Genomic DNA, 27,848 nt, shown 5'->3' with positions numbered 1-27,848 from the left:
CACGGAAGCGCGGGCGGATCTTTCTTCCGCATTAGCATAGTGGGCGGGGCCGTGGGCGTGATTGACAGGGGAGCCGGTCCTGGGCCAAGGAGGAAGCCAGCCATGGCGCTGCTGCTGGAACACGAGTTCAAGGCTCTGCCTGCAGACAAGCAGATTGACACGCTTCCCTTCCTCGAGGCCGTGGCCCACCTGCCCCCCTTCTTCGGTAAGGACTACAGCTCCCATCAGCCCCTCCACAACTTTCCCCAAGTTCCCAGGACTGTCAATCAAGCTCTGCTTCCCATAGGATGATGGGAATTGTAGGCAATGGCAACATTTGCTCACTTTCTTCCCGTGGGATGATGGGATTTGTAGTTAATTGTCATATTTATATATTTTCCTCCTATAGGGCGATGGGTTTTGTAGTTAAATTCAACTTTTTCTAAGCTTCCAGGACTGTCAATCAAGCTCTGCTTCCCATAGGATGATGGGATTTGTAGTTAATTATAATATTTATGGGATTTCTTCCTGAGGATGATGGGATTTGTAGTTAATTATAATATTTATGGGATTTCTTCCTGAGGATGATGGGATTTGTAGTTAATTATAATATTTATGGGATTTCTTCCTGAGGATGATGGGATTTGTAGTTAATTATAATATTTATGGGATTTCTTCCTGAGGATGATGGGATTTGTAGTTATTGAAAGAATTAATATGCAAGTATATGTTTCCAGAAGTGTCAATTAAGCTTTCCTTCCTATAGGATGATGGGTTTTGTAGTCTATGGTCATATTTATATATTTTCTTCCTATAGGATGATGGGATTTGTAGTCAGTGGTCATATTTATATATTTTCCTCCTATAGGGCGATGGGTTTTGTAGTTAAATTCAACTTTTTCTAAACTTCCAGGACTGTCAATCAAGCTCTGCTTCCCATAGGATGATGGGATTTGTAGTTAATTATAATATTTATGGGATTCCTTCCTGAGGATGATGGGTTTTGTAGTCATTGGACAGCTTTATATGAAAGTATAGTTTTCCAGGAGTGTCAATCAAGCTTTCCTTCCTATAGGATGATGGGTTTTGTAGTCATTGGACAGCTTTATATTAAAGTATAGTTTTCCAGAAGTGTCAATCAAGCTTTCCTTCCTATAGGATGATGGGTTTTGTAGTCTATGGTCATATTTATATATTTTCTTCCTATAGGATGATGGGTTTTGTAGTCAAGGGTCATATTTATATATTTTCCTCCTATAGGATGATGGGTTTTGTAGTTATTGAAAGAATTAATATGCAAGTATATGTTTCCAGAAGTGTCAATCAAGATTTCCTTCCTATAGGATGATGGGTTTTGTAGTTAATTGTCGTATTTATGGGATTTCTTCCTGAGGATTATGGGTTTTGTAGTCATTGGGCAACTTTATATTCAAGTATAGGTTTCCAGAAGTGTCAATCAAGCTTTCCTTCCTATAGAATGATGGGTTTGGTAGTCAGTGGTCATATTTGCAAACTTTCTTCCTATGGGATGATGGGATTTGTAGTCAATGATCGGTTTTGCAAGCTTTACCTCCTATAGGATGATGAGTTTTGTAGTTAATGATAATATTTATATATTTTCTTCCTATAGGATGATGGGTTTCATAGTCTATGGTCATATTTATATATTTTCCTCCTATAGGATGATGGGTTTTGTAGTTAAATTCAACTTTTTCTAAGCTTCCAGGACTGTCAATCAAGCTCTGCTTCCCATAGGATGATGGGAATTGTAGGCAATTGCAACATTTGCTCACTTTCTTCCTATGGGATGATGGGTTTTGTAGTCAATGGTCATATTTGCAAACTTTCTTCCTATGGGATGATGGGATTTGTAGTCAATTATCATATTTGCGAGCTTTTCCTCCTATAGGATGATGAGTTTCGTAGTCAATGGTCATATTTATATATTTTATTCCCATAGGATGATGGGTTTTGTAGTTATTGAAAGGGTTTATATGCAAGTATATATGTTTCCAGGAGTGTCAATCAAGTTTTCCTTCCTATAGGATGATGGGAATTGTAGTCAATTGCAACATTTGTTCACTTTCTTCCCATAGGATGATGGGATTTGTAGTTAATCACAATATTTATGGGCTTTCTTCCTGTGGATGATGGGTTCTGCAGTCATTGGACAGCTTTATATTCAAGTGTATATGTTTCCAGGGGTGTCAATCAAGATTTCCTTCCCATAGGATGATGGGTTTTGTAGTTATTGGACAACTTTATATTCAAGTGTATATATTTCCGGAAGTGTCAATCAAACTTTCCTTCCTAGAGGATGATGGGTTTGGTGGTCTATGGTCATATTTATATATATTTCTTCCTATGGGATGATGGGTTTTGTAGTCTATGGTCCTATTTATATATTTTCTTCCTATGGGATGATGGTTTTTGTAGTCTATGGTCATATTTATATATATTTCTTCCTGTGGGATGATGGGTTTTGTAGTCTATGGTCATATTTATATATATTTCTTCCTATGGGATGATGGGTTTTGTAGTCTATGGTCCTATTTATATATTTTCTTCCTATGGGATGATGGGTTTTGTAGTCTATGGTCATATTTATATATATTTCTTCCTGTGGGATGATGGGTTTTGTAGTCTATGGTCCTATTTATATATTTTCTTCCTATGGGATGATGGGTTTTGTAGTCTATGGTCATATTTATATATATTTCTTCCTGTGGGATGATGGGTTTTGTAGTCTATGGTCCTATTTATATATTTTCTTCCTATGGGATGATGGGTTTTGTAGTCTATGGTCATATTTATATATATTTTCTTCCTATAGGATGATGGGTTTTGTAGTCTATGGTCCTATTTATATATTTTCTTCCTATGGGATGATGGGTTTTGTAGTCTATGGTCATATTTATATATATTTTCTTCCTATAGGATGATGGGTTTTGTAGTCTATGGTCCTATTTATATATTTTCTTCCTATGGGATGATGGGTTTTGTAGTCTATGGTCCTATTTATATATATTTCTTCCTGTGGGATGATGGGTTTTGTAGTCTATGGTCCTATTTATATATATTTCTTCCTTTCGGATGATGGGTTTTGTAGTCTATGGTCATATTTATATATATTTCTTCCTTTGGGATGATGGGTTTTGTAGTCTATGGTCATATTTATATATATTTCTTCCTATGGGATGATGGGTTTTGTAGTCTATGGTCATATTTATATATATTTTCTTCCTATGGGATGATGGGTTTTGTAGTCTATGGTCATATTTATATATATTTCTTCCTGTGGGATGATGGGTTTTGTAGTCTATGGTCATATTTATATGTTTTCTTCTTATGGGATGGTGGGTTTTGTAGTCTATGGTCATATTTATATATATTTCTTCCTGTGGGATGATGGGTTTTGTAGTCTATGGTCATATTTATATATATTTCTTCCTGTGGGATGATGGGTTTTGTAGTCTATGGTCATATTTATATATATTTCTTCCTATGGGATGATGGGTTTTGTAGTCTATGGTCATATTTAGATATATTTCTTCCTGTGGGATGATGGGTTTTGTAGTCTATGGTCATATTTATATATATTTTCTTCCTATAGGATGATGGGTTTTGTAGTCTATGGTCATATTTATATATATTTCTTCCTATGGGATGATGGGTTTTGTAGTCTATGGTCATATTTATATATATTTCTTCCTTTGGGATGATGGGTTTTGTAGTCTATGGTCATATTTATATATATTTCTTCCTATGGGATGATGGGTTTTGTAGTCTATGGTCATATTTATATATATTTCTTCCTTTGGGATGATGGGTTTTGTAGTCTATGGTCATATTTATATATATTTCTTCCTTTGGGATGATGGGTTTTGTAGTCTATGGTCATATTTATATATATTTTCTTCCTATGGGATGATGGGTTTTGTAGTCTATGGTCATATTTATATATATTTCTTCCTGTGGGATGATGGGTTTTGTAGTCTATGGTCATATTTATATATATTTCTTCCTGTGGGATGATGGGTTTTGTAGTCTATGGTCATATTTATATGTTTTCTTCTTATAGGATGATGGGTTTTGTAGTCTATGGTCATATTTATATATATTTCTTCCTATGGGATGATGGGTTTTGTAGTCTATGGTCATATTTATATATATTTCTTCCTTTGGGATGATGGGTTTTGTAGTCTATGGTCATATTTATATATATTTCTTCCTATGGGATGATGGGTTTTGTAGTCTATGGTCATATTTATATATATTTCTTCCTTTGGGATGATGGGTTTTGTAGTCTATGGTCATATTTATATATATTTCTTCCTTTGGGATGATGGGTTTTGTAGTCTATGGTCATATTTATATATATTTTCTTCCTATGGGATGATGGGTTTTGTAGTCTATGGTCATATTTATATATATTTCTTCCTGTGGGATGATGGGTTTTGTAGTCTATGGTCATATTTATATGTTTTCTTCTTATGGGATGGTGGGTTTTGTAGTCTATGGTCATATTTATATATATTTCTTCCTGTGGGATGATGGGTTTTGTAGTCTATGGTCATATTTATATATATTTCTTCCTGTGGGATGATGGGTTTTGTAGTCTATGGTCATATTTATATATATTTCTTCCTATGGGATGATGGGTTTTGTAGTCTATGGTCATATTTATATATATTTCTTCCTATGGGATGATGGGTTTTGTAGTCTATGGTCATATTTAGATATATTTCTTCCTGTGGGATGATGGGTTTTGTAGTCTATGGTCATATTTATATATATTTTCTTCCTATAGGATGATGGGTTTTGTAGTCTATGGTCATATTTATATATATTTCTTCCTATGGGATGATGGGTTTTGTAGTCTATGGTCATATTTATATATATTTCTTCCTTTGGGATGATGGGTTTTGTAGTCTATGGTCATATTTATATATATTTCTTCCTATGGGATGATGGGTTTTGTAGTCTATGGTCATATTTATATATATTTCTTCCTTTGGGATGATGGGTTTTGTAGTCTATGGTCATATTTATATATATTTCTTCCTTTGGGATGATGGGTTTTGTAGTCTATGGTCATATTTATATATATTTTCTTCCTATGGGATGATGGGTTTTGTAGTCTATGGTCATATTTATATATATTTCTTCCTGTGGGATGATGGGTTTTGTAGTCTATGGTCATATTTATATGTTTTCTTCTTATGGGATGGTGGGTTTTGTAGTCTATGGTCATATTTATATATATTTCTTCCTGTGGGATGATGGGTTTTGTAGTCTATGGTCATATTTATATATATTTCTTCCTGTGGGATGATGGGTTTTGTAGTCTATGGTCATATTTATATATATTTCTTCCTATGGGATGATGGGTTTTGTAGTCTATGGTCATATTTAGATATATTTCTTCCTGTGGGATGATGGGTTTTGTAGTCTATGGTCATATTTATATATATTTTCTTCCTATAGGATGATGGGTTTTGTAGTCTATGGTCATATTTATATATATTTCTTCCTATGGGATGATGGGTTTTGTAGTCTATGGTCATATTTATATATATTTCTTCCTATGGGATGATGGGTTTTGTAGTCTATGGTCATATTTATATATATTTCTTCCTATGGGATGATGGGTTTTGTAGTCTATGGTCATATTTATATATATTTCTTCCTTTGGGATGATGGGTTTTGTAGTCTATGGTCATATTTATATATATTTCTTCCTTTGGGATGATGGGTTTTGTAGTCTATGGTCATATTTATATATATTTCTTCCTATGGGATGATGGGTTTTGTAGTCTATGGTCATATTTATATATATTTCTTCCTTTCGGATGATGGGTTTTGTAGTCTATGGTCATATTTATATATATTTCTTCCTATGGGATGATGGGTTTTGTAGTCTATGGTCCTATTTATATATTTTCTTCCTATGGGATGATGGGTTTTGTAGTCTATGGTCCTATTTATATATTTTCTTCCTATGGGATGATGGGTTTTGTAGTCTATGGTCATATTTATATATATTTCTTCCTGTGGGATGATGGGTTTTGTAGTTATAGTCAACTTTTTCCAAGTTTCCAGGAGTGTCAAGACGGCTTTTCCTATAGGATGATGGGTTTTGTAGTTAATATAGACAGTCTTCCTATGGATAATGGGTTTTGTAGTTATGGAGTGGATGATGGGCTTTGTAGTTTCCGGGCTATAATTTTGCCTTTTCCGATAGGCTTTTACGGGTGGGAATTCGGGGAGTTTTGTAATAAATGTAGACGGGCCACACCTGTATGAGAAGTTACTTTCGCCCAAGTTGCCTCATCCTAATTACTACCTAATTACTTAAATTGCTTAATTCACTGCGGAGGAGGATACTAAAAATTAATACTAATTTTTACATAGGTATTTATTTATTTATTTATTTGCGCAATTTTGTTAAAAAAATTTAAATTTATTTATTTATTTATTGATTCGTATTATGTCTTGGTTTCATTTCATGATTCATTTGTTTCTTTCTTTATTAATTCGTTTTTATTTTTTATTTTTATTGTCCGTTTTTCGTTTTTCGATTCCTCGATATTTTCTAAAAAAAAATATTTATTTATTTATATTATGCCTTGGTTTCATTTCAATGATTCATTTGTTTCTTTCTTTATTAATTCATTTTTATTTTTTTTATTATCCGTTTTTCGTTTTTCGATTCCTCGATATTTTCTAAAAAAAATATTTATTTATTTATTTATATTATGCCTTGGTTTCATTTCAATGATTCATTTGTTTCTTTCTTTATTAATTCGTGGTTATTTTTTTATTATCCGGCTTTCGTTCTTTGATTCCTCGATATTTTCTAAAAAAAATATTTATTTATTTATATTATGCCTTGGTTTCATTTCAATAATTCATTTGTTTCTTTCTTTATTAATTCGTGGTTATTTTTTTATTATCCGTTTTTCGTTTTTCGATTCCTCGATATTTTCTAATATATATATATATTTATCTATTAATGTTATTTATTTATTGTTATTTTTATTATTCAATTTTTCAATGTTTAAATATTTTTAAAATATTTCTTTATTTCTTTATATCATTTATTCATTTAATTTTTAATTTGATTATTTTCTTTATTAATTCGTGGTTATTTTTTTATTATTCGTTTTTCGTTTTTCGATTCCTCGATATTTTCTAAAATATGTATATATATTTATCTATTAATGTTATTTATTTATTGTTATTTTTATTATTCAATTTTTCAATGTTTAAATATTTTTAAAATATTTCTTTATTTCTTTATATCATTTATTCGTTTAATTTTTAATTTGATTATTTGTTGTTATTATTGTTATCAAATTTTATTTTTCTATTTTTATGTCTATTTTTTTTAAAAAAAATTATTTCATTCGACCATAAAGTTGCACCTAGAGGAGGACCTAGAGGTTCCTAGAGGGACTTCCATCCTCCTAGGTCCTCCAGCGCAGCTCTATGACCAATGGTCTCTCTAGGCATTCCTGGGTCCTCTGGTGCTACTTTATGTCCAATTCAAGACAGAGAGGTGTATTGAAATGGTCTCTCTAGGCATTTGTAGGTCCTCCGGCTCAACTCTATAGCCAATTCAAGAGAGATAGATATATTGAAAGGGTCTCTCTGGGCATTTCTGGTTCCTCCACTGCAACTCTATGGCCAATTCAAGACAGAGAGGCGTATTGGAAAGGTCTCTCTAGGCATTTGTAAGTCCTCCGGCTTGACTCTATGCCCAATTCAAGAGAGATAGGTGTATTGAAATGGTCTCTCTAGGCATTTGTAGGTCCTCCAGCTTGACTCTATGGCCAATTCAAGAGAGATAGATGCACTGAAATGGTCTCTCTAGGCATTTGTAGGACCTCCGGTTCCACTCTATGCCCAATTCAAAAGAGATAGACGCATTGACATGGTCTTTCTAGGCATATCTAGGTCCTCCGGTGCGACTCTATGGCCAATTCAATAGAGATGGTTGTATTGGAAAGGTTTCTCTAGGCATCTCTGGGTCCTCTAGTGTTACTTTATGGCCCATTCAAGAGAGATAGACACATTGAAACGGTCTCTCTAGGCATCTACGTGTCCTCCGGTGCTACTCTATGGCCAATTCAATACAGAGAGGTGTATTGAAATGGTCTCTCTAGGCATTTGTAGGTCCTCAGGTGACACTCTATGGCCCATTCAAGAGAGATAGGTGTATTGAAATGATCTCTCTAGGCATTTGTGGGTCCTCCGGTGCAACTCTATGGCCAATTCAAGGGAGATAGACGAATTGAAATGGTCTCTCTAGGCATCTCTGGATCCTTCGGCGCAACTCTTATGTCAGTGGACCATAGAGTTGTGCTTGGAGGACTTAGGAGAACATTTCTCTAGGAATCTGTAGCGCCACTCTATGGTCACTGGAGGTCTTGGAGATGCCTAGAGAGGCTCTTGAAAGCTTACAAAAAGAGAATCGTCGTTAATAATAGACGACGGGATTGTTTGTCGTCAGTGTAATTAATAGAGAAGGAAGGAGAGAAAGGCCGTCGGGAGGGAGATCTCTATGGTTTGGCGGCGCCGGAAACTCACAAATTATTAATCGATCTGATTAACAAGAAACAAGATCGCTGGTCATAACGAGGAATCGGGAGAAACCGAGTTAATCAGTGTTAATTATAAAGAGCCATAATGAGAAATATCTCCATTAAGTCATAATGAGAAACTGGCCAAAAACGGAGAAGTTCACACCAAGTTAATTAGTTATAAGTAGTAGTAATTAGAGTCAATTATATTTGGTTAACTAATGTTAATTTTAATTAATCAATTAGTGTTAATTATAATGAGTTAACTGGTGTTAATTAGTTAACTGGTGTTAATTCTAATTAGTTAACCAATGTTAATTTTAATTAGTGTTAATTATTATTAGTTAATTACTGTTACTTATAATCATAATTAGTTAACTAGTGCTAATTATTAGTTAATGATTTAATTATAATCAGTTACTGTTAACTATAATGAGTTAATTAGTGTTAATTAGTTATAATTAGTTAATTAGTGTTCATTAAAATTAGTGTTACTTAGTGTTAGTTATTATTAGTTACTCAGTGTTAATTGTCAGTATAATTATAATTTGTTAATTAGTCTTCATTATTATTAGTCAGTAATGTTAGTTGATTAGTTTTGATAATTAGCAATAATTACAATGAGTTAATTAATATTAATTATAATTAGTAAATTATTGTTAATTGTAATTATTGCATTGATCAATTGTAATGCTTTTGGATATTATTTTCGGGAATATTTCTGGGAATATTTTTATGATTATTTTCTTGAATATTTCAGCGAATATTTTCGTGAGTAATTCCACGAATATTTCCGCAAACATTTTTGTGAATTTTTCCGCGATTAATTCCATGAATAATTCTGTGAATATTTCTGAGTACATTTTTGTGATGAATTCCGTGAATATTTTCGCAAATATTTTTGTGATTAATTCCGCGAATATTTTCGTGAATATTTCTGCAAATATTTCCGTGAATATTTCTGCAAATATTTCCATGAATAATTCTGTCAACATTTTTGTGATTTTTTGTGTGATTAATTCCGCAAATATTTTTGTAACTATTTCTGCGAATATTTCTGTGAATATTTCTGCGAATATTTCTGTGAATATTTTTGTGATTATTTCCGCGAATATTTCCGCGAATATTTTCGTGAATATTTCCGTGATTAATTCCATGATAAATTCTGTGAATATTTCTGCGAATATTTTTGTGATTATTTCAGCAAATATTTTTGCAAATATTTCCATGAATATTTTCATGATGAATTCCACGAATATTTCCAGAAATATTTTTGTGATTATTTCCACAAATATTTCCGTGAATATTTACACGAATATTTTCATGAATATTTCCGTGATTAATTCCACAAATAATTCTGTGAATATTTCCGCAAATATTTTTGTGATTATTTCCGCAAATATTTTTGCAAATATTTTCGTGAATATTTCCATGATTAATTCCATGAATAATTCTGTGAATATTTCTGCCAATATTTTTGTGATTATTTCTCCAAACATTTTTGTGAATATTTCCGCGAATATTTTCATGAATATTTCCATGAATAATTCTGTGAATATTTCTGCGAATATTTTTGTGATTATTTCCGCAAATATTTTTGCGAATATTTTCATGATTATTTCCGCGAATATTTCGTGAATATTTCTGTGATTATTTCCGTGAATATTTCTGCGAATATTTTTGTGATTATTTCCGCAAATATTTTTGCGAATATTTTCATGATTATTTCCGCGAATATTTCTGTGATTAATTCTGTGAATATTTCTGCGAATATTTTTGTGATTATTTCCGCAAATATTTCCGCGAATATTTTCATGAATATTTCCGTGATTAATTCCATGAATAATTCTGTGAATATTTCTGCCAATATTTTTGTGATTATTTCTGCAAATAGTTTTGAAAATATTTTTTGTGAATATTTCAGCAAATATTTCCATGAATATTTCCATGAATATTTTCATGAATATTTTCATGATTAATTCATGATTAATATTTTCGTGAATATTTTCTGTTAATATTTTCATGAATATTTTTATGATTTTTGGGTGACTATTTCATGGTGATTCCTGGGGTTGCGGTCGTGATGCTTGTCTCAGGTTCAGGCCTGTTGCTTTTTGCCCCAAATCTCTCGTTTGGAGAATTATGCAAAGCAGCCAAACGAGAAGAACCAGTTCAGAGAAGAAGGAGGAGAAACCCCGGGGCAATTTTTTCTGCTGATTATTTTTGTGATTATTTTTTGTGAATATTTCTGAGAATATTTTAATCTTTATTTTGTGAATATTTTAATCATTATTTTGTGAATTGTTCGGTGTATATTTTCTGATTATTTTTATGATTGTGACACTTTGTGATAATTTTTGAAATTATTTTTGGTGATAATTTTAATGGTTATTTTCCTGATTATTTTGGAATATTTCTGTGAATATTTTTATGATTATTTCTGCGAATATTTTTATGATTATTTTTGGAATAGTTCTGTGAATATTTTCATGATTATTTTTGGAATATTTCTGTGAATATTTTAATGATTATTTCTGCGAATATTTTTATGATTATTTCTATGAATATTTTTATGATTATTTATGGGAATATTTCTGTGAATATTTTTATGATTATTTCTGTGAATATTTTTTATGAATATTTTTAGAATATTCTTGTGAATATTTTCATGATTATTTTTGGAAAATTTCTGTGAATATTTTTATGATTATTTCTGCAAATATTTTCATGATTATTTTTTGAATATTTCTGTGAATATTTTAATGATTATTTCTGTGAATATTTTTATGATTATTTTTTGAATATTTCTGTGAATATTTTTATGATTATTTTTGGGAATATTTCTGTGAATATTTTATGAATATTTCTGCAAATATTTTCATGATTATTTTTGGAATATTTCTGTGAATATTTTTATGATTATTTCTGTGAATATTTTTATGATTATTTATGGGAATATTTCTGTGAATATTTTTATGATTATTTCTGTGAATATTTTTTATGAATATTTTTAGAATATTCTTGTGAATATTTTCATGATTATTTTTGGAATATTTCTGTGAATATTTTAATGATTATTTCCGCGAATATTTTTATGATTATTTCTATGAATATTTTTATGATTATTTATGGGAATATTTCTGTGAATATTTTTATGATTATTTCTGTGAATATTTTTTATGAATATTTTTAGAATATTCTTGTGAATATTTTCATGATTATTTTTGGAATATTTCTGTGAATATTTTTATGATTATTTCTGCAAATATTTTCATGATTATTTTTTGAATATTTCTGTGAATATTTTAATGATTATTTCTGTGAATATTTTTATGATTATTTTTGGGAATATTTCTGTGAATATTTTATGAATATTTCTGCAAATATTTTCATGATTATTTTTGGAATATTTCTGTGAATATTTTTATGATTATTTCTGTGAATATTTTTATGATTATTTTTGGAATATTTCTGTGAATATGATTAATTCTGTAAATATTTTTATTATTATTTCTGCGAATATTTTCCTGATTATTTTTGGAATATTTCTGTGAATAGTTTTATGATTATTTCTGGAATATTTCTGTGAATATTTTTATGATTATTTCTGCAAATATATTTATGATTATTTTTGGAATATTTCTGTGAATATTTTTATAATTATTTCTGTGAATATTTTTATGATTATTTCTGAGAATATTTTTATGATTATTTTGGGAATATTTTTGAATATTTTTATGATTATTATTGGGAATATTTCTGCGAATATTTTAATGATTTTTTGTGAATATTTTTATGATTATTTTTGTGATTGTGATTTTTTGTGTGATTATTTTTATGATTTTTTTGTGATTTTTTTCTGGAAATATCTTATTTTTATGATTTATTTTGTGAATATTTCTGCAAATATTTTAATATTTTTGGGAATGTCTGCGAATATTTTTATGATTATTTCTGCCATTTTTTAATGATTATTTTTTGGGAATATTTTTATATTTTGGGGAATGTTTCTGAGAATATTTTTACGATTGTTTTTGTGACTATTTCTGCGAATATTTTTATCATTATTTCTGCGATTGTTTTTATGATTATTTTTGTCAATATTTTTATATTTTTGGGAATATTTCTGCGAATATTTTTATCATTATTTCTGCGATTATTTTTATGATTATTTTTTGTAAGTGTAATATACTTTAGAAAGGCAGGCCATTCTAAAAAAAGTAACTTTTCCAGAGTAACTTTTGTGCTCCAAATGTTACCATTCATGGCCATTCAAACAATCCGTCGCTTTGTTTTCTGTAAACAATGGCAGGCATTATAATAAGATAGAAATAGAAAAGAACCATATATATATATAAAATATTCACTCCAGAATTAGTCTTCTTCCAATATAAAAATATAATATATTATATAATAATATCAATAATATACAATATAATATAATTTTATATAATATAATATTTAAATAATATATATAATATAATAATATATTATTATATTAGATATATTATTTAAATATTATTATATTATATAAAATTATATATTATATATATATATAATATAATATAGTATAATATTATCATGTAATAATAGTATAATAATATAAAATAACATTGTTATATTTTTATTTCACCCCCAAATTATTATTATTATTATTCTCTTTCCTTATAGATTGCTTGGGAACCCCGATTGTTTACGCGCCCGTCAAAGCCGATTTATCTGGAAATATTAAGGTAAATACAATCTACATAAATAACATTATTATTATTATTATTATTATTATTATTATTAGTAGTAGTAGTAGTAGTATTATCGCCACCTAGTAATCTATGCAAATTATATTAATTTATGTTACATTATTATTATTATTATTATTATTATTATTATTATTATTCCTATCGCCACCTAGTGGTTGTTGCAAGCGATGGGGCCCTATTTTGAATTATTATTATTATTATTATTATTACTATTATATTACAATATATTATTATTATTAAGCAATTTCTTATTATTATATTGCATTATATATATTATTATTATTTCTATCGCTACTTAGTGGTCAATGCATTATTATTATTATTATTATATTATTATTCCTATCGCTACCTAGTGGTCAATGGATTATATTATTATTATATTATTATTATTATTATTATTATTATTCCTATCGCTACCTAGTGGTCAATGGATTATATTATTATTATTATTATTATTATTATTATTATTATTATTATTATTATTATTATATATTATTCCTATCGCCACTTAGTGGTCAATGGATTATATTATTATTATTATTATTATTATTATTATTATTATTTATTATATATTATTCCTATCGCCACTTAGTGGTCAATGGATTATATTACTATTATTATTATTATATATTATTTATATTGCCACCTAGTGGTCAATGCATTATATATTATTATATATTATTCCTATCGCCACCTTGTGGCTGATGCAAGCAATGACACCCTATTGTATATTATTATTATTATTATTATACATTATTATATTATCATATATTACTAATACTATTATTATGAGATATCATTATTAATATTCCTGTCGCCACCTAGTGGTCAATGCATTATATATTATTATATATTATTCCTATCGCCACCTTGTGGCTGATGCAAGCAATGACACCCTATTGTATATTATTATTATTATTATTATTCTTATTATACATTATTATATTATCATATATTACTAATACTATTATTATGAGATATCATTATTAATATTCCTGTCGCCACCTAGTGGTCAATGCATTATATATTATTATATATTATTCCTATCGCCACCTTGTGGCTGATGCAAGCAATGACACCCTATTGTATATTATTATTATTATTATTATTATTATTATTGTTATTATACATTATTATATTATCATATATTACTAATACTATTATTATGAGATATCATTATTAATATTCCTGTCGCCACCTAGTGGTCAATGCCACCAATGACACCCTATTGTGAATTATTCTTATATTATTATATGATTATTGTTTCTCTTCCAGAAAATCCGTGCGGTGTACGAGTCCAACCCGGCCAAGTTCAAGACGCTGCAGAACATTCTGGAAGTCGAGAAGGAGATGCACGGCTCCGCCTGGCCCAAAGTGGGCGGGACCCTCGCCCTCATGTGGCTCAAGAGGTCCGTCCGCCCGTCTGTCCATCCTCCCAGGCAACTCTATGGCACTCCCAGACACACAGGAAGTCCCTCCCCTTTACCCCCGACAATTGGACAGGAAGTCCCACCCCCTTTTCCCGCCAATTGGACAGGAAGTCCCACCCTCTTTTCCTGTCAATTGGACAGGAAGTCCTGCCCCCCTTTCTCACCAGTCGGACAGGAAGTCCCGCCCTCTTTTCCCACCAATTGGACAGGAAATCCCACCCCCTTTTCACACCAACTGGACAGGAAGTTCCGCCCTCTTTTCCCGCCAATTGGACAGGAAATCCCAGCAATTGGACAGGAAGTCCCACCCTCTTTTCCTGTCAATTGGACAGGAAGTCCTGCCTCCCTTTCTCACCAGTCGGACAGGAAGTCCCACCCCCTTTTCTCACCAACTGGACAGGAAGTTCCGCCCTCTTTTCCTGCCAATTGCACAGGAAGTCCCTCCAATTGGACAGGAAGTCCCGCCCTCTTTTCCCACCAATTGGACAGCAAATCCCACCCCCTTTTCTCACCAACTGGACAGGAAGTTCCGCCCTCTTTTCCTGCCAATTGAACAGGAAGTCCCTCCTATTGGGCAGGAAGTCTCACCCCATTTTCCCACCAATTGGACAGGAAGTCCCGCCCTCTTTTCCCACCAATTGGACAGGAAGTTCCGCCCTCTTTTCCTGCCAATTGAACAGGAAGTCCCTCCTATTGGACAGGAAGTCCCGCCCTCTTTTCCCACCAATTGGACAGGAAATCCCACCCCCTTTTCACACCAACTGGACAGGAAGTTCCGCCCTCTTTTCCTGCCAATTGCACAGGAAGTCCCTCCAATTGGACAGGAAGTCCCGCCCTCTTTTCCCACCAATTGGACAGGAAATCCCACCCCCTTTTCTCACCAACTGGACAGGAAGTTCCGCCCTCTTTTCCTGCCAATTGAACAGGAAGTCCCTCCAATTGGACAGGAAGTCCCGCCCTCTTTTCCCACCAATTGGACAGGAAATCCCACCCCCTTTTCACACCAACTGGACAGGAAGTTCCGCCCTCTTTTCCTGCCAATTGAACAGGAAGTCCCTCCAATTGGGCAGGAAGTCTCACCCCATTTTCCCACCAATTGGACAGGAAGTCCCTCCAATTGGACAGGAAGTCCTGCCCTCTTTTCCTGCCAACTGAACAGGAAGTCCCTCCAATTGGACAGGAAGTCCCACCAGGAAGTCCCACCCTCTTTTTCCGTCAATTGGACAGGATATCCCAGCAATTGGACAGGAAATTCCACCCTCTTTTTCTGCCAATTGGACAGGAAGCCCCGCCCCCTTTCCCCGCCAATTGCACAGGAAGTCCCACCAATTAAACAGGAAGTCCTGCCCCCTTTTCCCACCAATTGGACAGGAAGTCCCCGCCCTCTTTTCCTGCCAATGAAACAGGAAGTCCCTCCAATTGGACAGGAAGTCCCGCCCTCTTTTCCCACCAATTGGACAGGAAGTCACACCAATTGGACAGGAAGTCCCAACAATAGGACAGGAAGTCCCACCTCTTTTCCCGCCAATTGCACAGGAAGTCCCGCCCCTTTTTCCCGCCCCTTTTGCCCATGTTTTGCCCTTGTGTCCGTCCTCCGCAGGGGCCTGAAGTTCATCCAGGTTTTGCTGCAGAGCCTTTGCGACGGGGAGCGGGACGAGGAGCACCCCAACCACATCCGGGTCAACGCCACCAAGGCCTACGAGATCGCCCTCAGGAAATACCACGGATGGGTCCTGCAGAAGCTCTTCCTGGTGGGTTGCCGGGCGGAAGGAGGGCCCCCGGAGATGGGAAATATTAGGAGGAAATATTCGCCAAAGGGCAAGGCAATATAACACTGACCAGTAGGTGTCGCTAAAGCGCAATGACATAATAGGATCAGTCTCTGCCTGTCACCGGGTGGAAAAAGGGCCCCCGGAGACGGGAAATATTATAAGAAAATATTAGGAGAAAATAATAGAAAAAAATTAGGAAAAATAATAGAAGGAAATATTGGGAGGAAATAAGAGAAAATATTAGGAGAAGAAGCTCTTCCCGGTCAGTCTCTGCCTGTCACCGGGTGGAAAAAGGGCCCCCGGAGATGGGAAATATTATAAGAAAATATTAGGAGAAAATAATAGAAAAAAATTAGGAAAAATAATAGAAGGAAATATTGGGAGGAAATAAGAGAAAATATTAGGAGAAGAAGCTCTTCCCGGTCAGTCTCTGCCTGTCACCGGGCGGAAGGAGGGCCCCCGGAGACGGGAAATATTATAAGAAAATATTAGGAGAAAATAATAGAAAAAAATTAGGAAAAATAATAGAAGGAAATATTGGGAGGAAATAAGAGAAAATATTAGGAGAAGAAGCTCTTCCCGGTCATTCTCTGCCTGTCACCGGGTGGAAAAAGGGCCCCCGGAGATGGGAAATATTATAAGAAAATATTAGGAGAAAATAATAGAAAAAAATTAGGAAAAATAATAGAAGGAAATATTGGGAGGAAATAAGAGAAAATATTAGGAGAAGAAGCTCTTCCCGGTCAGTCTCTGCCTGTCACCGGGCGGAAGGAGGGCCCCCGGAGACGGGAAATATTATAAGAAAATATTAGGAGAAAATAATAGAAAAAAATTAGGAAAAATAATAGAAGGAAATATTGGGAGGAAATAAGAGAAAATATTAGGAGAAGAAGCTCTTCCCGGTCAGTCTCTGCCTGTCACCGGGTGGAAAAAGGGCCCCCGGAGATGGGAAATATTATTAGGAAATATTCGCCAAAGGGCAAGGCAATATAACACTGACCAGTAGGTGTCGCTAGAGGGCAATGCAATGGAATAATAGGAAATATGAGAAAACGAAGCCTCTGCCTGGTCAGTCTCTGCTTGTCGCCGGGCGGAAACAGGGCCCCTGGAGATGGGAAATATTATTAGAAAATATTAGAATGAAATAAATAAAATATTAGAAGGTAATAATAGAAGGAAATAAAAATGGTCAGACTGTTGTTGGGTGGGAAAAGGGGCCCTGGAGATGGGAAAGATTAGGAGAAAATAATAGAAGGAAATAAAATAAAATATTAGGAGAAAATATTGGAAGGAAATAATAGGGAATATTAGAAGAAGTAGCTCGTCCTGGTCAGTCTCTGCCTGTTGCCAGGTGGAAAAGGCCCCCCCAGAGACGGGAAATATTATTAGGAAATATTAGGAGAAAATATTGGAAGGAAATAAATAAAATATTAGAAGGAAATATTGGAAGGAAATAATAGGAAATATTAGAAGACGAAGCTTGTCCTCGTCAGTTTCTGCCTGTCGCTGGGCGGAAAAAGGGCCCACGGAAACAGGAAATATTGTGAAGAAATATTAGGAGAAAATAATAGAAAAAAATAAATAAAATATTAGGAGAAAATAATAGAAGGAAATATTGGAAGGAAATATTAGAAGACTAAGCTCTTCCTGGTCAGTCTCTGCCTGTTGCCGGGTGGAAAAAGGGCCCCCGGAGATGGGAAATATTATGAAGAAATATTAGGAGAAAATAATAGAAAAAATTAAATAAAATATTAGGAGAAAATAATAGGAAATATTAGAAGACTAAGCTCTTCCTGGTCAGTCTCTGCCTGTTGCCGGGTGGAAAAAGGGCCCCCGGAGATGGGAAATATTATGAAGAAATATTAGGAGAAAATAATAGAAAAAATTAAATAAAATATTAGGAGAATATAATAGAAGGAAATATTGGAAGGAAATAATAAGAAATATTAGAAGAAATATTCTTCCTGGTCAATATCTGCCTGTCGCCGGGCAGAAAAAGGGCCCCTGGAGAAAGGAAATATTAGGAGAAAATGATAGAAAAAATAAATAAAATATTAGGAAAAAATAATAGAAAAAAATTAGGAAATATTAGAAGATGGAGCTCATCCTGGTCAGACTGTCGTCGGGTGGAAAAAGGGCCCTCGGAAACGGGAAATATTAGGAGAAAATAATAGAAAAAAAATATTAGAAGGAAATAATAGGAAATATTAAAAAATGAATCTCGTCCTAGTCAGTCTTGGTCTGTCGCTGGGCGGAAAAAGGGCCCCTGGAGATTGGAAATATTATTAGGAAGTATTAGGAGAAAATAATAGAAATAAATAAATAAAATATTAGGAGAAAATAATAGGAAATATTAGAAGACGAAGCTCGTCCTGGTCAGACTGTCGTCAGGCGGAAAAAGGGCCCCCAGAGACGGGAAATATTATTAGGAAATATTAGGAGAAAATAATACAAAAAATAAATAAAATATTGGAAGGAAAGGGCAATGGAATGAATATCCTGCAATATAACACTGACCAGTAGGTGTCACTAGAGGGCAATAAAATAATAGGAAATATTAGAAGACGAAGCTCGTCCTGGTCAGTCTCTGGCTGTCGCCGGGCGGAAAAAGGGCGCCCGGAGATGCCATGGGAATATTAGGAGAAAATAATAGAAGGAAATATATGTATGGAGGTTGTGTGTGTCAGGCTCGGTCCTGGTCCGTCTTTCGTGGGGGTCGGAAATTATATCGACAGATAGATATAGATAATAATATATGCGTATTTTTATAACATACAGGGCTCTCTGGGCATTCCTGGGTCCTCCGGTGCGACTCTGTGGCCAATTCAAGATAGAGAGGTGTATTGGAAAGGTCTCTCTAGGCATTTGTAGGTCCTCCGGTGCGAATCTATGGCCGATTCAAGAGAGATGGATGTATTGAAATGGTCTCTCTAGTCATCTATGTGTCCTCCGGTGCTACTCTATGGCCAATTCAAGAGAGATAGGTGCATTGGAAAAGTCTCTCTAGGCATTTGTAGGTCCTCCAGCTCAACTCTATGGCCAATTCAACAGAGATAGGTGCATTGGAAAAGTCTCTCTAGGCATTTGTAGGTCCTCCAGCTCAACTCTATGGCCAATTCAACAGAGATAGGTGCATTGGAAAAGTCTCTCTAGGCATTTGTAGGTCCTCCGGCTCAACTCTATGGCCAATTCAAGAGAGATAGGTGTATCGAAATGGTTTCTCTAGGCATTTGTAGGTCCTCCAGCTCAACTCTATGGCCAATTCAACAGAGATAGGTGCATTGGAAAGGTCTCTCTAGGCATTTGTAGGTCCTCCGGCTCAACTGTATGGCCAATTCAAGAGAGATAGGTGTATCGAAATGGTTTCTCTAGGCATTTGTAGGTCCTCCGGCTCAACTCTATGGCCAATTCAACAGAGATAGGTGCATTGGAAAGGTCTCTCTAGGCATTTGTAGGTCCTCCGGCTCAACTCTATGGCCAATTCAAGAGAGATAGGTGTATCAAAATGGTTTCTCTAGGCATTTGTAGGTCCTCCGGCTCAACTCTATGGCCAATTCAACAGAGATAGGTGCATTGGAAAGGTCTCTCTAGGCATTTGTAGGTCCTCCAGCTCAACTGTATGGCCAATTCAAGAGAGATAGGTGTATCGAAATGGTTTCTCTAGGCATTTGTAGGTCCTCCGGCTCAACTCTATGGCCAATTCAACAGAGATAGGTGCATTGGAAAGGTCTCTCTAGGCATTTGTAGGTCCTCCGGCTCAACTGTATGGCCAATTCAACAGAGATAGGTGTATCAAAATGGTTTCTCTAGGCATTTGTAGGTCCTCCGGCTCAACTGTATGGCCAATTCAAGAGAGATAGGTGTATCGAAATGGTTTCTCTAGGCATTTGTAGGTCCTCCGGCTCAACTCTATGGCCAATTCAACAGAGATAGGTGCATTGGAAAGGTCTCTCTAGGCATTTGTAGGTCCTCCGGCTCAACTCTATGGCCAATTCAACAGAGATAGGTGCATTGGAAAGGTCTCTCTAGGCATTTGTAGGTCCTCCGGCTCAACTCTATGGCCAATTCAACAGAGATAGGTGCATTGGAAAGGTCTCTCTAGGCATTTGTAGGTCCTCCGGCTCAACTGTATGGCCAATTCAACAGAGATAGGTGTATCAAAATGGTTTCTCTAGGCATTTGTAGGTCCTCCGGCTCAACTCTATGGCCAATTCAACAGAGATAGGTGCATTGGAAAGGTCTCTCTAGGCATTTGTAGGTCCTCCAGCTCAACTGTATGGCCAATTCAAGAGAGATAGGTGTATCGAAATGGTTTCTCTAGGCATTTGTAGGTCCTCCGGCTCAACTCTATGGCCAATTCAACAGAGATAGGTGCATTGGAAAGGTCTCTCTAGGCATTTGTAGGTCCTCCGGCTCAACTCTATGGCCAATTCAACAGAGATAGGTGCATTGGAAAGGTCTCTCTAGGCATTTGTAGGTCCTCCGGCTCAACTCTATGGCCAATTCAACAGAGATAGGTGCATTGGAAAGGTCTCTCTAGGCATTTGTAGGTCCTCCGGCTCAACTGTATGGCCAATTCAACAGAGATAGGTGTATCAAAATGGTTTCTCTAGGCATTTGTAGGTCCTCCGGCTCAACTCTATGGCCAATTCAACAGAGATAGGTGCATTGGAAAGGTCTCTCTAGGCATTTGTAGGTCCTCCGGTGCGACTCTATGGCCAATTCAAGACAGAGGGGTGTATTGAAATGGTCTCTCTAGGCGTTTGTAGGTCCTCAGGTGACACTCTATGGCCCATTCAAGTATGGTCCCGGTCCGTCATTTGTGTGGGTTGCAATTGTCTCTGGAAGTGAATGACGGTACTGCAAGTCCCATCATTCCTTGGTCAGTCATCCCTAAAACCACACCAGGACATAGAGTGAGTATTGGGGCGTCTGTGTGCCCAGTTTGGTCCATGTCCATCATTAGTGGTGGTCTCTGGAAGTGAGTGAAGATACTGCAAGTCCCATCATCCGTGCTCCATCCTCCACCAAACTTCACCAGGACGTTAAGTGGGTCATGGGGATTATGTGTACCAAGTTTGGTCCCGGTCCATCATTCATGGGGGTCACAATGGTCTCCAGAAATGAGTGAAGGTACTGCAAATCCCATCATCCGTTGTCCGTTCTCCTCCTAACTTCACCAGGGGATATAATGGGTCATGAAGAGTCTGTGTGCCAAGTTTGGTCCCTTTCCGTCATTCGTGGGGGTCACAGTGGTGTGTGGGAGCCAAAGTGATTGAGAGTACTGGAAAACCCATCATCCATGGTCTGTCCTCCCCAGGACGTAAAGTGGGTCATGGGGGTTCTGTGTGCCAAGTTTGGTCTCAGTCTGTTATTCGTGGGGGTCACAGTGGTCTCTGGAAGTGTGTGACGGTACTGCAAGTCCCATCATCCATGGTCCATCCTACTCCAAACTTCACAGGGACATAGAGAGGGTCATGAGGGGTCTGTGTACCAAGTTTGGTCCAGGTCCATCATTTGTGGGGGTTGTAGTGGTGTATGGAATTGGGTGAAGGTACTGCAAATCCTATCATCCATGGTCCATCCTCCACCAAACTTCATCAGGACATAGAGTGGGTCATGGGGGTTGTGTGTGCCAAGTTTGATCCATGTCCGTTATTCGTGTGGGTCACAGTGGTGTCTGGAAGTGAGAGAAGGTACTGCAAATCCCATCATCCATGGTCCATCTTCCACCAAACTTCATCAGGACATAGAGTGGGTCATGTGGGTTGTGTGTGCCAAGTTTGATCCATGTCCGTTATTCGTGTGGGTCACAGTGGTGTCTGGAAGTGAGAGAAGGTACTGCAAATCCCATCATCCATGATCCATCCTCTCCCAAGCCGCACCAGTATGTAAAGTACATCATGGAGGGTCTGTGTACCAAGTTTGGTCCAGGTCCATCATTTGTGGGGGTTGTAGTGGTGTATGGAATTGGGTGAAGGTACTGCAAATCCTATCATCCATGGTCCATCTTCCACCAAACTTCACCAGGACGTAGAGTGGGTCATGGGAGTTGTGTGTGCCAAGTTTGATCCATGTCCGTTATTCGTGTGGGTCACAGTGGTGTCTGGAAGTGAGGGAAGGTACTGCAAATCCCATCATCCATGGTCCATCCTCCACCAAACTTCATCAGGACGTAGAGTGGGTCATGGGGGTTGTGTGTGCCAAGTTTGGTCCCGGTCTGTCATTCATGGGAGTCACAGTGGTCTCTGGAAGGGAGTGAAGGTACTGCAAGTCCCATCATCCACGGTCCATATTTTTTAATATATGATTATAACTATTTATTTCCTCAGGGCTCGGTGTACGCGCTTGTCCTGGTCAGACTGTCACCGGGAGGAAAAAGGGCCCCCGGAGACGGGAAATATTATTAGGAAGCATTAGGAGAAAGTAATACAATAAATAAATAAAATATTAGGAGAAAATATTGGAAGGAAATATTAGGAAATATTCCCCAAAGGGCAATGCAATGAATACCCTGCAATATACGACTGACCAGTAGGTGTCACTAGAGGGCAATAAAACCATAGGGAATATTAGAAGATGAAGCTCCTCCTGGTCAGTCTCTGGCTGTCGCCGGGCAGAAAAAGGGCCCCCGGAGATGTCGCAATTATATAGACAGATAGATAATAATATTTATGTATTTTTGAAATATCCAGGGCTCTGTGTACGCGCTTCCGTACCGTTCGGACCTGTTGAAGGCCTTGGAAAAAGGGAAGGAAGTGAAGGAGGAGGAGACGCTGGAGAAGATCCACCAGTTCCTGCAAAAGGCCACCCCGCTCCTGGACGCCATCTACGACATGTACTCCAAGATGAACGCCGAGCTCAGCTACAAGGCCTAGGAAACAATAATATAACATCACATCATAGAATATAGAAAAATTAGAACATTATAATATAATATAATATAATATAATAATATTATCTATATATATAAAAGAGTGATGGCATCACGGCAACGCACAAAACAACAAAACTCCAGGCCCCCCAACCTCGAAATTTGACAACACAACCCATCATCCACGCCTCTAGGTTGATACAACAAAAAGAAAAGAAAAATAAAGTCCTAATTTGAGAGAGAGAGGAATAATTGCTTTTATCCAGTTGCTGCCAGTTAGAAGGCTAAGCTCCTCCCACTTGGTCTCCTAGCAACCCAATAAAAAATAATAAAAAACACTAAAAAATAATTAAAAACACTAAAAAATGAATACAATAAAATACCATAATAACAAAAAAAATAACTAAAAATTATACAAGAAAATAATAAAATATAATAAATAAAAAGATAACTTACAATAAAATTAATTAAAAAATACAAATAATGTCAAATAAAAATGACACAACAATTTTTAACCAATACCACCGCCACTTTGCCACAGCAACGCGTGGCCGGGCACAGCTAGTTATTATAATATAATAATATAATATTATTATATTATATTATAATATATTCTATATACTGCCCACATTATATTATATTATATTGCATATTTTAGATAATATTTTCTCCTATTTTTTCAAAAATAATAATACGTAATATAATATAATAATATATAATATAAATACTTCCCACATTATATTATGTTATATTATATATTTTAGATAATATTTTCTCCTATTTTTTGAAAAATAATAATACGTAATATAATATAATAATATATAATATAAATACTTCCCACATTATATTATGTTATATTATATATTTTAGATAATATTTTCTCCTATTTTTTCAAAAATAATATATAATATAATATAATATATATTCGATAATATATAATATATACTTCCCACATTATTATATTATATTATATATTTTAGATAATATTTTCTCCTATTTTTTGAAAAATAATATACATAATATAATATAATAATATATAATATATATTTCCCACATTATATTATATTATATTATTATATGTTTTAGGTGGTATTTTCTCCTATTTTTAGAAAAATAATAATACCTAATATAATATAATATAATAATATATTATATATATTTCCCACATTATATTATGTTATATTATATATTTTAGATAATATTTTCTCCTATTTTTTCAAAAATAATAATATAATATAATATAATATAAATACTTCCCACATTATATTATATTGTATTTTTTAGATATTTTCTCCTATTTTTTCAAAAATAATATACATAATATAATATAATATAAATACTTCCCACATTATATTATATTATATATTTTAGATAATATTTTCTCCTATTTTTTTGAAAAATAACAATACATAATATAATATGATATAATAATATCTAATATATATTTCCCACATTATATTATATTATATATTTAGATAATATTTTCTCCTATTTTTTAAAAATAATAATACATAATAATATAATATAATATATATTCAATAATATATTCTATATACTTCCCACAGTATATTATATTATATTATATTATATTATATTATATTTTAAATAATATTTTCTCCTATTTTTTGAAAAATAATAATACATGATAATATAATATATAACATACAGTAGTATTCTATATTATATTATTATTATATTATATTATATTATATTATATTATATATTTTAGATAATATTTTCTGCTTCTTTTTTCTACCTCTGACCTTCTAGGATTTTTTTTCTATCTGTATTAATATTATTATTTCTTGAAAAATAATAATATAATATATTAATATAATATAATATAAATAATTTCATTATTCTATATTATTATATTATAATAATACAATATTTTTCTATATTGTATTATTATGTTATTATATTATATTATATTTTTTCGATAATATTTTCTGCTTCTTTTTCTACCTCTGATCTCCTAGGAATTTCTTTTCTATCTATATCAATGTTATTATTATTATTATTATTATTATTATTATTATTATTATTATTATTATTATTATTAATTTTATTGGACTAGATGATCTTTGGCGTTCCCGCTATGAGTCTTAAAAGGACTATTAAATTGCATTAAATTTTAGTATTATTATTATTATTGCATTAAATATTATTATTATATAATAATATATTAGCTCACAATAGGTTAGTCTAGATGTACTTAAGGGTTCCCCTTTTCTATATATTTGGGTTTTAATGTGAACTTTATTATAAATAATAATAATAATAATAATAATAATAATAATAATAATAATATGTAAAATATATATATATTCATGATAATGTCTACACAGAAATCATGGGAGAACATAACACATTAGAATAATAATAATAATAATAATTATTATTATTATTATTATTATTATTATTATAAATGTATTGGACCTTAAATAAATTATTATTATTATTATTATTATTATTATTATTATTATTATTGTTTAAATTAAAATCATGGAAAATTATTATTATTATTAATAATAATAATAAATGTATTGGACCTTAAATAAATTATTATTATAGTAAATTATTATTATTATTATTATTATTATTATTATTATTATTAAAATTAAAATCATGGAAAATTAATAATAACAACAATAATAAATGCATTAAACATGAAATAAATTATTATATTATTATTATTTAAACCAAAATCATGAAAGTAATGTATTTAATAATAATAATAATAATAATAATAAATTATTTAAACTAAAACAATGGGAAAATGAATATTATTATTATTATTAATAATAATAATAATAATAAAGAAAATGTATTGGAAATGTTTTGAACAATTATTAATAATAGTAGTAGTAATAATAATATTTTCACTCCATTTTAGATTTTTTTTAAATTCACCGAATGCCTTAATTAATTAATTGCCTTATATATATATATATATTGAGATATTTATTTTCAATGACAATGTAATTAAGGTGGAAATAAAAAAAAGTCTTAACAAAGGGTTCTTTGTATTTATTTACATATAATTTATAAACTTTTTCCGTGAATTTTTATCTTTTTATAAATATATAAATATATTATATTTATGTTATATGTTATATTAATATATTATATATTATATTATTTATATAATGTTTATATTTATTTATGTTATGTATTATTTTTATTATTGTATATTATTTATATTATATATTGCTTATATTTGTTCTTTATTTTTTTATATATATATTATTTATATCATATTCATTTATATTTATTTATATTATATATTATTTATATTACACTTATATTATATAATATATTAAACTTTAATATAATTAGAGGTTTATAAGGATATATATATTTATTTATATTATTAATATCTTATTTCATTTATATTCATTTATATTATATATTATTTATATTACACTTATGTTATATAATTATAATAAATTAAACTTTAATTATATCAAAGTTTAATATATTATAATTATATAATATGTGTTATAAATAAATATATAATATAACCTTATACAACTCTAATTATATTATTGTATAAGGTTATATTATATATTTATTTATATTATTTATATCATATTTTATTTATATTCATTTATATTATATATAATTTATATTACACTTATATAATTATAATATATTACACTAATATAATTAGAGTTGCATAAGGTTATATTATATATTTATTTATATTATTAATATCATATTTTATTTATATTCATTGATATTATATATTATTTATATTACACTTTTATTATACAGTTATAATATATTACACTTTAATATAATTAGAGTTGCATTAGGTTATATTATATATTTATTTATATTTTAATATCATATTTATATTTATTTATATTATGTATTTATTTACATTATTTATATAATATTTATTTGTTATATTATATATTTATTTATATTTTAATATCGTATTTATATTTATTTATATTATGTATTTATTTACATTATTTATATAATATTTATTTGTATTTTTATTATTTATATTCTATATTATGTGTTATATTATTTTTATATCGTACTATTTATTTATATGATATTATTTATAATATATTTATATTATATTTTTAATGTAATTTTTTTATTCTGCGATCGTATTGTATTGGGACTTTATGCCGCAGAAGGCACACTTTAAAGCTCAGTCCATATTTTATTATATATTTTATTTTATATATATATATAATTATTTTATTTTATTATAGTTTTATTATTATGAATGAATATTTTATGCTAATTTCCTAAAAAGGCTGCACTTCTATATTCGGCCACTAGGTGGTGCTGTTTTGCAACCTATTTAACTCTATGAAATTGTTATTTAGGAAACAATTGATTTCATTTTTAATGAATTTTCCCATTAGAATAATGTATATAATAATGTGGGTGAACTACAACTCCCAAAATTGTGTGTCAATCACCCCCAA

At 32.4% G+C, this 27,848-nt stretch overlaps 1 protein-coding gene across 1 annotated transcript; it reads left to right on the top strand.

Moving 5' to 3' along the window:
* Positions 1 to 36: 36 nt before the first annotated feature.
* gltp (glycolipid transfer protein) lies at positions 37 to 24,446 on the top strand. The gene is made up of 5 exons (XM_062966590.1): positions 37 to 205; positions 13,236 to 13,297; positions 14,597 to 14,730; positions 16,352 to 16,502; positions 23,219 to 24,446. Exons 1-5 carry the CDS (start codon positions 103 to 105, stop codon positions 23,399 to 23,401), a joined length of 633 nt encoding a protein of 210 aa, XP_062822660.1. The 5' UTR covers positions 37 to 102; the 3' UTR covers positions 23,402 to 24,446.
* The last annotated feature ends 3,402 nt before the right edge of the window (positions 24,447 to 27,848 follow it).

This window comes from Anolis carolinensis, unplaced genomic scaffold, assembly GCF_035594765.1.
Source record: "Anolis carolinensis isolate JA03-04 unplaced genomic scaffold, rAnoCar3.1.pri scaffold_24, whole genome shotgun sequence".
NCBI lineage: Eukaryota > Metazoa > Chordata > Lepidosauria > Squamata > Dactyloidae > Anolis > Anolis carolinensis.
Note: the sequence above shows the minus strand (reverse complement) of the source record. Positions and strands in the feature narration are given on the sequence as shown.

Excerpts from the sequence above, each read along its gene's own strand:
- gltp (XM_062966590.1), top strand. The coding sequence starts at position 103 with ATGGCGCTGCTGCTGGAACACGAGTTCAAGGCTCTGCCTGCAGACAAG. Across the intron at positions 206-13,235 it reads CCACCTGCCCCCCTTCTTCG|ATTGCTTGGGAACCCCGATT; the intron begins GTAAGGACTACA and ends CTTTCCTTATAG. Across the intron at positions 16,503-23,218 it reads TCCTGCAGAAGCTCTTCCTG|GGCTCTGTGTACGCGCTTCC; the intron begins GTGGGTTGCCGG and ends TGAAATATCCAG.